This window comes from Neofelis nebulosa, chromosome 2, assembly GCF_028018385.1.
Source record: "Neofelis nebulosa isolate mNeoNeb1 chromosome 2, mNeoNeb1.pri, whole genome shotgun sequence".
Lineage (NCBI taxonomy): Eukaryota > Metazoa > Chordata > Mammalia > Carnivora > Felidae > Neofelis > Neofelis nebulosa.
In genome coordinates this window covers 184,491,241-184,505,243 of record NC_080783.1, presented here as the reverse complement: position 1 = coordinate 184,505,243, position 14,003 = coordinate 184,491,241, and the positions used below count along the sequence as shown (strand labels likewise).

At 54.4% G+C, this 14,003-nt stretch overlaps 1 protein-coding gene and 1 long non-coding RNA gene across 3 annotated transcripts in view; one reads left to right on the top strand and one right to left on the bottom strand.

Moving 5' to 3' along the window:
• Nucleotides 1-474: 474 nt before the first annotated feature.
• LOC131504761 (uncharacterized) lies at nucleotides 475-8,925 on the top strand. Its single transcript, XR_009258144.1, has 3 exons — nucleotides 475-621; nucleotides 2,558-2,607; nucleotides 8,406-8,925. It is a non-coding gene; the product is annotated as an uncharacterized LOC131504761 (long non-coding RNA).
• Nucleotides 8,307-14,003, bottom strand: part of TRABD2B (TraB domain containing 2B) — a 217,458-nt gene continuing 211,761 nt past the window's right edge. The window contains exons 7-8 of one of the 2 annotated variants that reach the window (XR_009258143.1): nucleotides 12,893-13,730; nucleotides 8,307-10,610 (exon numbers count right to left, since the gene is read on the bottom strand). Coding sequence is in view for 1 of the 2 variants with exons in the window: in XM_058717455.1 (XP_058573438.1) it covers nucleotides 13,511-13,730 (220 nt within the window). In the remaining variant the exon portion in view is untranslated. Of the gene's footprint in view, nucleotides 13,731-14,003 lie in introns of both variants that reach the window. The other variant, XM_058717455.1, reaches the window with a different exon arrangement.

Genomic DNA, 14,003 nt, shown 5'->3' with positions numbered 1-14,003 from the left:
TTGGATGTCAGTTCGTCTTGCTAGTCCAGAGATGGCTCCCTGCCACCATCTGCCTGGCCTGCAGGGCTCTCTTTGATGACACTTAGCCAATCTTGAGCGCCATTATCTTATTTACTCCTGACAACGGATCCTACAGAATAGGTGTTATTATCGCTCCCATTTACAGGTAACAAAACCAAAGCTCACAGAGTTTGAGTCATTTGCACAGGGTCAAATAGTTTGTAAATAGCAGAACTGGGATTTAACCCAGGCTTGTGTGATTCCAAAGCCTGCATGAGTCCTACCACTCACGTTACTCCGTGACCTCCTTGCCCTTTGTCCTGTCTTTGTTCCCTCTGCCAATGACTCTCTTCACTCTGGACATAATAGGGCATCTCTTTGAATGAAGTCACTTCCTGCTTGGAGTGCACCCTGGAAATGGGTCCCCCAGTGCTCAGTAGAATGACACTTCCTGTGTTGCATCATAATAAGTCCCCACAGCAGCTGCTTTGGTAATACTGACTCCCTCCATTTTCTTTCCACTGTTATTTAAGCTATGTAAAGTTGCGTTTTCACGAAAAGCATCCAGTTAGCATCGCTTCAGCATCAGTCTCGCGCCCAACACTGGATTAGTCATGAAGGGTAAGGTGTTTTCTGATCTTCGGCCTCGGATCTATTTTGAGAGATAAGATATGTAAACAAAAATTGCCAGCAATGCCAAGATGTATGGAGTAGGTGAAGGAGTACAGGGAGTCAGTACCTTAGGAGCTCAAAGGCAAGAGCAGTCTGCTGGCTCGTGGATGCAAAGGTTAGGGTCTGGGAGAGCAGGTAGTAGAAGGTTGCCTGGGAAACGCTGGGCTCGTGCTGAGCCTTGAAAGCCGGGTGGAATTGGGATAGGTGAAGGCGAAGAGGACGTGCCTGGTGTGTTTGCAGCAAGCAGGATGCGGGCGCCTGGAGAGGCAGGACCCCAGCATGGGTGCAGGGACATGTTCTTCCAAAGGAGCCTCTCTTTTACAACCATGAGCCTCTTTGCTCCCTGCTTGGGGGATTTTTATGACCCCATCCATCTGTTTGCAGTCAGGTTTGCTTTGAAATTCAAAAGCTGAAAGGGAAGTGCTATATTGGAGCCAGAGCGGGCTGGGCAGCTGTCTCTGAGAAGGAGGGAGTGGCTTCATGGCGCATAAACCACAGGAGGCAAAGCACCTCTTCTCCTAGGCCTGCGTTCCTGGGAAGCCTGGGAGCAGGAGTGCTTGAAGGGGTGGGGGACGATCAGTTCCCTGGAGGAACTTCTCACACGGGTCTGAGCCGGCAGCCTGTGTGCCCGGCAGCAGGCAGCCCCCCGCAGATGGAGGCCGAGACTGGACATTCAGGGTTCCTTCAGTGGGGGCTTCGTGCCTGCTCCAGATCCGGTGGCCCGTGTTTGTTTCTCTTTCCTGCTCTGGCTGACGGGCCCGGGCCCGCTAGGAGAGTTGGCTCAGCCCTCCGTGCCTCCTGAATTTCCTGGCCCCGCTACACCCCCTGCATTCCTCAGGAGCCTCAGTAGCCCAGAGAGACAAAACTTTTTTCCATCTTCTTGAACAAATGACTTTTAGTGACAGTCGTTGATCAAACCCCAAATCCACAGTAGGACTTCCAAAGAGTCAGGGCTTCAGGCCCCTGACTTCCCTCAGCCCCACATGCCCTAAGACCACCTTCTAGCTAATGGCCTTTGCCCGGCCCAGACGCCTCCTCTACCACATGTCCGCATCTTTCCCGACAGGCACACAGCCAGCAGAAGTCCGTATCCATCTCTCTGGGAAAATCCTCCCCGGTGGCTCCTTCTCACCCTCCCATGGCTGCTCTCCCTGCCCCCATTTTAAACACCCGTGAGCCTTTTCTCCACGCCACAAGCCACCACATACCTGGGCGTGCCTTTGGACCTCTGTTTAAAGATGGGCTCTGCTCGAATGTGTCTGAGGTGCTAGAGGAGGCATCTGGGGTCGGGCGAAGGCTGTTAGCTAGGAGGTGGTCTTAGGGATGCGGGGCTGAGGGAGGTCTGGGGTCTGTAGTACGGCTTGGAAATCCCTACTGCACATTTTGGATTTGATCGATGTGGAGCTGAAGCTCCTGCGCCCTGGAGAAGTCAATGGCCCTTCTATAAGTCAGTCAGGCTGCTGGGCTGCAAACCGCTAATGGTGGCAGCAAGTCGGTGAGCTTTAGCATGTGGCCCAAACCAATGCTTTAGAGCAGGTGTTTCAAAGCCGAGGAGCTGAGTTGAGAGGTTGGAGGGTGGAGGAAGATCTTGACGTTCTAGCCTAGAAAAGCTAGGGGACTCTTTAAAGATCATCTACTCTAAGTTCTGCTTTTTTTCACATGGGGAAACTGAACTTCAAGAAGGGGGTGTCATTGGCCTAATGTTACGATCAGGTCCATGGCAGAGCAGGACTGAAACCCACTTTGGGGCTTGAATTAGGCATAATCTCCCACTTACACCCCTTGGGGTCCCTGAGTAAAGACTGGGGGATGGTGGAAGTTCAGGGCACATGCCCCTTTCCTCTTTCAACACTCATAATAACGCGCATTGATGTTGCCTTTGCAGAAATGAAGCACTTCTGACCCGTTGTCTCAGCCACCGTTACAGGCTACAAAGTAAGTTATCTTCATCCCCATTTCCGGGACGAGGCAAATAAGAATGAAGGTTAAGGGACACGCCTGATGAAAGGTGACCAGTAAGCAGCCAAAGAGAGTCTTGGGCTCTGGCCCGTTGCTCTTTGCAACGTATCACTCTACCTCCCTACTCCTTGAAGGGTGCTACTCTCTTTTGGAAAATGAGGCAGAAAAGGCTGGAGTAGAAAATAAGGTAAAAGGATGCTAGCTGAAGATCCTAGGATCTGGCACAATCTCTCAGGACTTCTCATTTTTCATGGGTGAAAGAAATATGTAGAGCAGGGTTTCTTAGCCCTTCCAGGTTCAATGTCCCATTTTATTACAAATATTTTATAATGTCCCTTTCTATACTGACATATCCTAGGCCCTCATGGTAACTCTGTGGGATCAGGGCTATCCTCTCGCATGCTGCTGATGGGAAAACTGGGACTCAGTGGGAGGATGAGATTAGGCCCAGGGCATCAGGCTTTTACACAATTTCGTGCCACTTGGTGCTAAAGCTTCCTGGGCGGCCTGCTGACCCCAGGGCAAAGTCCAGTGCCACAGCTGGCAGGTGACAGCCTCTCACACCGGACCCCAGCCACCGCCCGAGCCCAGCCTCCCGCCACAACCTTCCCTGCACACTCTAGGTCCGAAGCCAGTGGGTCCTTTCAGTTAGGTCCCCAGGGATGCACTGTTCGTCTCCTCCACCCCCACCTCTCCTGAGAACTCAGGCGCGGGACCAGTCTCAGGCATAGACTGCGGTGTGAGAATCAGCTCCTGAGAGCCGGCCCCCCTCCTTCTCTGCCCCTCTTCCTATCTCGCCCTAGGCCAGGACCCACCCACCCCTACCACCTCACAGGGAAGCCAGGGTGGTTAGCAAGGCCACAGATCCATCAAAGACCATAATGCTGGCATGCCCTGACTTTTTTGTGGCAGACATGGCTCTCAGCACCCTGCATGAGTTAGCTCACCGAATCCTTGGGCGACCGCACACCAGAGAGCTCCAGGGACGTGCTTAGGGTCACACAGCTGACCGCTGGCTCCCGTTGGCTCCCTGATACTGTACCAATTCCTAGATGCGCACAGCAAGTGGTCCGGGCCTGCCCTGGCTCATCTCTCTGGCCATATCGTCCCCAGCTGCCGCCTTGCACCCTGCTCCCATGCACGCTGAGACATCTGCAGGCCCCCGGCTTCTTGCGGGCTGATCTCTGCTGCCCGCCTGAGTGGCAATCACAGTTAACCTGTGTGTTGGGCCTTGGTTTCCAAAGCATTTTTACCTGCACCATCTCATTAAAACCTCACTGTAACCTGTGTCAGAAGCAATTTTAGTATCCTCATTAAAGAGATGGGGAAATAGACACTGAGAGGGGAAGGCGATGCCTGGGGCCAGGCCCCCGGCTCCCTGATGACCAGCCATACCCCAGGCCGAGCCTGGACGGTCCTGGTGGGGAGAGGGACAGGGGATGAAGAGTGAGGGGCTGTTCTACTGAGTCTGGGGAGCCAGGCAGGCCCTGGAAGCAGTTCGTGTTGTCAAGTTTCCCCGGGAGGAGTAGAGGGCTTGCTCCCAGGGCCTTCCCCTAGGGGTCCCTGCATCCTGCTCCCCAACTCTCGCCCCATCCCAGCCTCTGTCCCAGGTCCCAGGCTCTTTGGAGAACCTGATGTGTTCCCATTCCGGTGGGCCTGACCCTCTGCCTTGACCTTCTCTCTGACTGCTCGTTCCTTCTCCCCATTCCACCTCTCCAGCACCGTCGGTCTCTCTATCCTTAGTCCCTGGCTCCTTCTCTGGATCCTCACCCCGTCTTTCTGTGTATTGTTCCTTTTCTTCCCCAGTTCCTCCCTCCCCCCCCCCCCACCCCTTATTGCCACCTCCTTCAGCCCCTTCCATCCTTCGAGAGTCTCAGGGAAGACAGGAGGATGAGAGTTAAGAAGTGTCCTTCGGGCGCTTGCCTGGGGGCTGGTGTGTCCAGGTCAGAGATGTTATCATTCTTTTCTTGTGACTGATCAGGGAGGAAGAAATGGAAAATATGAAAAAAGAAAACACAAGAACTGTTTGTAGCCCAGAACCAACATGAAAAAGGTTTTATGAATATTTTCTGAAAATAATCTCTTTTTACGGTGCTGTAACAGCGGCCGGCCCAGCTCTCCTGGCCCCACGGAGCCCGGCCCGGCCCCGGTCAGCCAGGTCAGGGTGCGCTCTCTGCTGTGGCAGGCCTGGAAGTAGTAATGTCAGGGAGGCTTTCCTGCCTGGCTCAGGGAACCCTGGAGCTCCCATACCCCTTAGCCCACGGAAGCCCATGGCCCGTCCACGCTTAGTTTTTCTGTCTACCTGTAACCCGGATGTGGCTCAGGCATTCCTGCTCCAGCATGCCTGGTTAGGATCATCCTGGACACCCAGCTCTGTGGCTGAGGTCCAAGCCCTCCTGGAGTCCCTGAATTCCCGGGGGCTCTCACTCCTGTGCCCTTCTTGGCCTCCAGCTCCCTGTCGTTGACCTTGCCACATCTGCCTCACACCATGCCAACCTGGCCATGAAATCAGCCCCCTTCCGTGGTTCTCCCAGATCTTTACAAGTGGCGGGGAATGCTCTGGAGATTGGCAGGGCAGATGGAGCTGGGGTTCCCACGGCAGCCAGGAAAACGACCGCCATCTGCAGGTCTTCTCCCCAGTGGGAAGGCCTTGTTCCCACCGCCCTCGGTGCCTCTCCATCCTCCTCACTCCTCGCCCCTCCTCCTTCCTTCTCTCCATTCCTGCTTTCCCTTGCCCGCCTTTTCAGGAACAAAATGATGAAACTCCTCCCTTGAGCATAAGGAGTATCTTCCCTCCCCCTCTGGTGAAAGGGGGAGGCATAGTTTTCCTTTCTACCTCAAACCCCCGTGAGACAGTCTTCCAAAGGTGTTGCTCTTTCTCAGAGGGATTTAGTGAACACAAGTTGCTCCTCCTCCCATGCAAAAGAGGAGACTGAGGTCCGGAGAGGGGCAGAGCTCGCCCAAGGCCACACAAGCAGACCACGGCAGAGCCGAGGCTGTGGTCCTCATTGCAGGGGTGCGGGGGGCAGGCAGGGTACTGTCTGATGGTGCAGCTGAAAGGTTTGGCGGCAGGGCTGCAGACGTTCAGGGGTGGGAAGGAGGGCATCAAGGAATAGAAAGATGGATAAGGAGTGAGGGCACGGAGGTAGGTGCGAGACAGCAACAGGGACAGGTAGAGGAGAGGGAGATAGAGACGGCCTTGGCCAGCCTCTACGCTGCGGTGGGAATCTCTTCTCCATTGAGAGTTACCCCGTCACACACCTCCCGTGCCAGAGAACTACTACCTCCTCAGCACTGTGACCTGGTTGTGGGGTGGGGTGTGGGGGACAGGATGTATGGGCCGCTAGGGACAACTCCTGGGAGCTGGAAACTTCCCGCGGCTTCCCCCACAGGCTCAGCTCTGAGTTTTGTATCTGTACAGAGAAGCCTCCTGTCTGGAGCAGCTCTGCAGAGATTTGGGGCTGAGACAGGGTTCCCCTGCATCCAACGCTCGAATATGAGACCGAGCAGCCTGGTTCTCTCCAGTAGAGCACCTCAGTGGGAGCCAGCTCGGAGCAAGGGACTCGGTCTGTCAGGGCAGGAGGGGGCGTTGGGGCTCCCAGGTTAGGAAGCACAGACCCTCGAGTGTACTGCGTACAAACACTTGAGTGTTCCCTCTTGCCACCTGCTTGTCCCCTTAGTCACCCATTCCATCGTTTCTGAGACCCCGTTCCTGGCCACAGCTTGTCCTGCAGGGAGCACTTCACGTGAGGACTATGTCTCCCAAGGAAGGGCAAGGGCTCACTCTCCCACTGGGCTTCTAGGCAGGTAGAGGCAGGAGCTTCATTTCATGAAAGCAGCTGGTGTGTGAGGGCCAGAGGACATGGGGGTCACAGGCCACAGCAGGACTTCTCAGACCACTGGTATCAACCCCGCAGACCAGTGTGGCGGCACGGGGCAGGGAGCAGGCGAGGCCCCTTTGTGCACCTCCATCCAGAGTCGGGTGGGTGGGACGGAGATCTTGCCGGCCTCCACGACGAGAAAGAGGCTTGTGGCACGGGGCCACGGATGGGTCCCGACCTAGCCCACCTGGCCTGTGCGATGGGGACACAGACACCCCCTCGCCCTCCTCATGGGCCGAGCCCACACGTGGCAGCTCAGCACAGCCGAGTGAAAGCGAACACAATAGTCTTGGGGCTTGACTCCTTGGCGCTCCAGTCTGGCTCCAGCATTTACAAGCTATGTGATTGTGGTCAGGTTAAGCTCTCTGCGTCCCAACTCCTTCATCTGTAAAATAGAGACAGCGGGGAGTAGTCGTGAGAAAGAAACGGTTTCAGGCTCGTGAATGTCTAGAACACTGTTTGTGCATCATAAATGCACGTTACGCGTTAGCTCCGGCCGTATCGTCTGTATTACCTTTTTCTGGAGGCGGGTCCCACACGGCCGGTCCGTGTAACTCTTGGTAGGAGCCAGCGAGAACGTGTGGACCACGGCCAGCGAACCACCTCTGGTGAAGGCCCTGTGGTTTCAGAACACAGGGAGGCTTCTCCCGCTCCCAGCATCTCAGGACCTGCCCCCTCTCCCAAGGTCCAGGGGTGAAGTCTTCCCTCCGGGAACTTGTGCAGGAGCACCGTGTGGAGAGCCCAGCCCGCTGACGCTTGAACTATGGCGTCGGTTGTGATAGAAAAGGAGGCTTTTAATCGGTTTTCCCTCCCGTTCTTCTTCCTCTCCTTCCTCCTTGACTCCACCGTTCTTCCACGGTTACCCACTAGCTGTCAAGTCCTGTGCTCGGGGCTGAGAACTCAGAGATGAACAGCCACGGTCCTGGCCCAGGAAGGGGAGGGGAAGGGCAGGCACATCGTGTCATTTGAGCACAAGCCAGGTGCACAGGGAGCAGGTGCTGTGGGAACAGGGTGGGGGAGGGGGAGGAGTGGCTACCTCCACTCAAGAGCCTAGGCCTCCTGGAGTGGACACCACCAGGGCTGGGCCACGCAGGATGTGTAGGAGCTCCACAGAGCAATGAGCAAGGAGCGGGGGAGGTGCGGAGGGATGGTCAGTGCCGGGGAACAGCATGTGTGAAGGCGAGGGGTGGTGAAGGCTAGGATGAATTTAGGAAACATGGAGGGAGGCAGTAATGGGAGTGTTGAATACTAGGAAAGGAATCGGAAAACTGAGAACTTCACGGTAGAGATGCTTCATGCCGGGAAGGGGCCAGGTCACAGAGGGCCTGGCGGGAGGGGGAGGGGACTGCAGGGCACAGCCGTAGGTGGCAGTGGTTCAGGAGAGGGCGAGGACGCCTGGGCTGGGGTGGAGCAGTGGGGGTGGAAAGAGGGGGAAGGTGAATAAGGAAGAATTGGTTGGTCTTGGTGAGTGAGGGAGTGAGGGAAACGGGGCCCTGAGGGTGAACCCCAGATCCCAGCTTTGTGGCTCACGTGGGCAACTCTTTCCCTGGCCCCCTGGGCAGCTCATTCTGGCTGGACAGGGCTATCTGGATCCCACTTGGCCTGAGGCCTCTCCAGTCACTGGACCCCTGCCCACACCACCCTCCCAGAATCTGCCCAAGTTTTTGTATGGAAAATGGGCCCGTTCCAGCTCCTCCAAACCACTGCCTCCGGTCTTGGACCTCCAGAGGTGATTTCCCCAGATGTTCCCTGGCAGGAGAAGGGGAGCCACCAGCACACAGAGACACCATTCCACGGAGTTCATAATGTCTTTTATTAATATATTATGCTACAAAAATATTTTTGGCAAAATAACATTAATAGCATCTTTCTTTGTCTTCTGTATTCTTAAAGGACTCTTCATGATAAATCACAGAGGTGAGGGGAAGAGGTGGTTACAAGAACAACATCACCAGTATCTTTCAAATACATTAAGAGCTGAAGCTTGTGTCACATAATGAGTCAGCAGGGGACTTTCTGCAATCTCTTTGAGGCCTGGGAATGGGGCAGTTCTGTCTGCCTCTCCTCTGAGCTGGGACCTCCCTTGGCCAGGAGTCAGGCCCTGCTGCCCCAGCCACTGGGGCCGAAGACATCCCACAGCCTCGCTGGAAATGTCTGAGACTCGGGTCCCATCCAAAGCCCACTTTGCCTGCAGTGGGTCTGGCGACGGAGCAACCCTTAAGGCACGCTACTCCACCACCTTTCCTGCCTGTGACATAGTCCCAATCCCAAAGCGGCCCGTGGGGCCTGGGAGGAAAGCCGATCGCTGAGCCAAGAGGGCAGTGGCACCTCACCTTCATGGGGCCCTGAAATTGCACACAGCACTCCTGCGTGCTAGAACAGCACAGGCAGGAAACTAGGTCTCCATTTAACAGATGAGGAAATGGAGGCTCAGAAAGGAGCAGAGACTTGCCCAAGGTCACCCAGCAACGTGAAGGAGTATCCAGAGCACCTCTGGAGAGGAAGAGCCAACGTTTGGATAAAGGATGGGGAGATCCGAGGGTGGGTTGATGCTCCCCAGAAAGGGCCAGGTAGGGGATCAATCAGTCCTCACGGCCCATCTCTTCCCTCCCCACATGCTCGAGAGCAGGGAGGGAAGCAGCTCCAGGCTGGGGTCAGGGGCCCTGGGTTCCAGTCCAGCCCTCCCCCACCACCCGCAGCACCCCCTGCCTTAGGGTAGCAGGCAGGCCTGCCAATTCACATCAGGCCTGGCTGGGCTGCTGAAGAACGGGGGTGTGAGGCTGGACTGATTCCTGAACCCTACTGGTTTAGACGGCCAGCCCGGGTGATATTTTTGGCTGCTTAGATTAATTTTTGGAAAAATAACAATGTTCAAAGAACCTGAGCATTACAGAGCCAGGAGGGACCCTCAATGTCATCTACACCAGTCTCTTGCCAAGACTTCAGCTCTCATGCCACATCTCCAGCCAGCGGGCCTACTGCCCTGCTCACACCTCTTCTGATAGGAAACTCACCACCTGCAGGGGACAGCTTTGGCTTTGTAGAGATTATTCCTCTAGCAGAGCTAAGGTCCGTCTCTCTCCTTTCCTCTCTTCATTCCTTTCATCCTCCTTCTCTCTCTACACATCTCCTGAGTGCCCCCTTCATGTCAGACGAGGATACAAAGATGAATTTACGTGACCCCTGCCATCAAGGAGCTCACAGTCTGATAGGAGAGCAGGTACACTATTACACAGTTTCAACACTAATCAGTGGGTGTTGTGATGTGAAAAAAACACAGAAGAATCATAGGGGGCTTCCTGGAGGAAGTGCTATCTGAGTTAATCGTCAAAAAATGAGGATCTGGGGAAAGATAAGGGAGTTTCCAGGTCCAGGAAACATCTGTCTATTCTAGAAATGACAAATAGGATGGCTGGCAGAGTCAGCAGGGTCTGATCACAGAGGGTCTGGAAGGCCAGGCCGAGGGCTTCCGTTCTTACCCCACACTCGCTATCACCAGCCCCAGTTCTGTTCTCACCACACAGGATACCATCAAAGCTGCAATGCCCAGGTGGAACTTCTCTTGGCCTTCCAGGTGGTTTTCACAAACTTTCCTTGTGGTGGAGGACTGTTCTTTGGGATCCATTGTGACAACGGCACCGGGCTGGAGACTGGGCAGGCAGAACAAGGGTCCTGAGCCCTGAGGCTTGCCCAAGTCTAGCTGAGGCTGTGCAGGAGATGACAGAGCATTTCATATGAGAAAAATCAGCTCATGGTTATTTGGTGCAAAGGTAAACTTTCCAGTCAGTGCAAGTTTCCACGCTTCATAGACTCCAGATCTTTGAATCTCAGTGTTGGAGGGGCCCTTGGTGGCCCTTTGCAGCTCCTGGCAGCCTAACGTCTCCGTTCTCCCTGCCTTCACCTGGCTGCTGGTGCACCAGAGCAGCCTGGAGGAAAACCAGAAGTGCATAGCCATGCTGACAGCTCCCCGAACGCCCCTGGGTCATTTGGTCAGTTTTCCTGAGACACAGGGGACCTAGGGCCACCACTAACATGCTGCCTAACCCCAGACAGGTCACTTAACCCACTGGGTCTCAGTCCTTCCATCTTCTCTGCCACCTGAAGGTCAAACACAAAAGCCGTAAGAAAGGTACACAGATGCTCTCAGAGCAACAGGGGACTTTATGAGGCTAGACACGTAGAACGTGCCGGAAAAAAATGTCAGCAGTGGTGGACAGATCGTGCAAAGTGTGTAAGTGGCTACTGATGGAGTGGTGGTTCCCTGGCTCAGGATGAGAGAATTCCAGTGCCCCAGCTAAGCGGATTTCCACAGATGCCTCAGGTCTTCTGGGACATAAGTCAGCAAGCTCAGTTCATTTCAAACCCTGGCCGGTGGGTGGGCCTCAGGGATCAGTGAACTTAGGCTGTAGATGTCGGGTCGACATGGGCTCTGGCCTGTCCCGTTAGCACATGCCTACCTAATCAGCCCGCCTACCCTTCTGCCGACATCCATCTTTCTCTAAACACTTGAGTGCTTGCTTGAGGGAAAGTTTGGAATCTCCCAGTCTGTCCAGAGGAGGGATCTGGGGAAGGTGAAGGCTGAGTCTGTCTGTGGTCAGGGGCCTAGATAGGAGAACCTCTAAAGTTGCTTCTAGGAACGTAGGACTGGTCTGCTTGTTCCATCGCGATGATGAGGAGTTCCTCCGGGACAGGCAAGGTGCATAGATTAGGCCCCAGCACAGAGCCTGGCACTGTGTGTGCTCGATAGTCACACACTGTGTTAATTTACCTCTTTGGCCCCGTGCCTGGCACAGATCTGGGCATGTAGTCAGGTACCTGGACTGTTTACCCAAATGCTTCATCTTTAATTAACCTCAAGCTCTATCTCGGTGCATCTCATGCCACACTCTGCCCTGAACAGAGGGAAATCTGGCCTATGTATTTCTAATTCCTTTACACTTATCTCATCCAAAGAGTGCTCTGCACGATCTGTCTGATGTCCAACAGGCCTTCTGTGCCTGCTTTATAAGTCAGCTAAGCCCTTTCCCGCTCAGAAATAGGAAGTCACATTTCTGCCAAAGATAAACGGACTCCAGCCCTGGTTGGGGTCAAGTTCAGTTTATAGTGTGGTGCCCATGGGGCCGGCTGGACCCTCTGAAGCAGATCTTGGGGCTTCTGCCAGATCTCAAGCTCAAACACGTCCATCCAGGGCTGAGATGAAAAGAATTTAGCTGCTGGCCTAGATGCTCATGGCACTTCTGACCATCCAATAAGCTGCCCAGAATTCCATCTCAGGAGGGAGACAGCTGCTGGACTGGGCATAACGGCATTGGGTCTAATCAGCCAATGCCAGGCCTGCCAGGAAAACCCACGGTGCGGTGATGCTGTGTAGCACGGGGCTCGGTGTCAGCAGACTTGGGACTCCATATTACTTTTACTGGTATTATCTGTCAAATGAGGGGCCCTTTCTGCTCTCAGGTTCCCAAAGTCTGTGAGGAGTTAGGGCTGGAAGGCAGCTAACCTCAGTCCTCTGCTTTCTCAGCTACCGCCTTGGAGGCAGAGGAGGGAGGTCAGTCTCTCTGAGTCTCAGTTTCCTGCCTGCCTCATTTGGCTGCTCTGCCTCCCTGACTCCCCACCCCACAGCCTCTCATTTGATAGGAAAGCCTCTCATTGTCTCCGAGATAAGACAAGTTGGGGCATGAGACATGTGGCACAGGCTGTTGCTAGAGTCCTTTGTTCAGAGGGGCCAACATGAGTGACTGTGGCCAAGTGGTCTCTTTGGCTGGAGCAAGAAGCTTGTGCTGCCCCATTTGGGTGAGATCTGCCTTCCCTGAAGCTTCTCTGTGCAGAGAGAACATGGCAAAATATGGCCCAGGGACAAGCATTGTTTCTGAATCACACTGATCTGGGGCCATGTCCCAGCTAAGTGACCTTGAGCAAGTCTGTTGATCTATTTGAGGGGCTCAGTTTCCTCATCTGTGAAATGGGGACAATCACATTTCACAGAACTGGCATGAGGATCAGTGATAAAGTGAGTGTGCAAAGTGCCTGCCACGATGCAGTCTTTGGATAAATGGTGGCCTTCATTAGGGTTATTATTACCATGTAACTCCTAGAGCCCCTGTCCCTACTATGCCCACTCCTGTCCTTTGGCCCAGCTCACTCTGTTTGGCTATGACTCCAACAGGTTCTTCTGTAAGCCAAGCTTACAGAAGATGAATGATGCCAGAACAGAGAGGTCTGGATTCACATCCTGGACCTCCCACTTGCTGCATGACCTTGGGCAACCACCTTCCTCTCTTTGGATCTCAATGTAACCATTTGACACATAGGGCTGGGGGATGACCTCCCTCAGCGCCAACATCCTTCCCCTCCTCCTGTGCTTTGGTCAAAACACTTACCAAGAACTCTGGAGGGCCAGTTCACAGACACTCAGGGTTTTCAAAATAGCAGCATTCTTTTCCTAAAGTATCTTCCCACCCTAGGATGCATCCACGGGAGGGAAGGATCGTCGGCGTTCACATCTCTGGCTCCCCAATCCAGCTTCACAAAAGCTAAGCCTGTCTGCCTGCCCCTCTCTCTGAGGACCCCGTGGCGGGAGAAGCCAAGCCGAGGCACTGGAGGCTTCTGCCGATCTAGGAGCAAGCCGGTTAAAAGCCACGGTCTGCATGAGGTTGCAGGTGTCCTGACAGCCTGGGTTCCCTTCCTGGGTTGGTGTTGGGGCTAATTAAAGGGTTAACATAGGCCACATAAAAATAGTTTTATCGGTAGAATAAATACATTTTTCTTTTTTAATATGGACACATATTTTACAAAAGAGCCCCATAGCACTATGGGAAATTAAGATCCTTCTACAAAAAAGAAGATGTAACTCGGGTACGATAAAGCTCTAATGTTCTAACGGATCCCGTCTGGACTGCCCACGGTGTCGGGCACCCTGGAGGTGGTGGCACGGGCAGTGGGGTGTGGCCGCAGACCCTCCTGTGGTTTCTCTGGCTTCTCTGCACTGGTGACCAAGGTCAGGAGGGCCCAAGGGTGTGCAGAAGGAGGGAGGCTGTGATGCTGGCCAGGATGGCAAGGAGGAGGCCCAGGGCAGACTGTAGGCAGTGGGGCGCTGAGCTGCCGGTGGGCCCCTGCTCTTCCTGCTGCTGAAGCCGCTCTGAGAGCTGCAAGGGTGGCCCTGCGGTCCCGGAGCTGTGCGTGGGCTGCAGGGGCAGCAGGGGTGGCGAGGCGGCCGTGCTGGAGGGAGACAGAGAGCAGAGAACCATGGAGTCACCTGTCAGTAGCCTCATCCTGGGATCTGGCCTTGGGTTCGGAGGCAACAGTGAATCTGTTCTCTTCTCATGTTATGTGTTTATTTATTTATTATTAGTTTTTAGTGTTTTTTCATTTATTTTGAGAGAGAGAGAGAGAGAGAGAGAGAATCCCAAGTAGGCTCTGTGCTGTCAGCACAGAGCCCGATGTGGGACTCAATCTCACAAACCATGAGATCATGACCTGAGCCGAAATCGA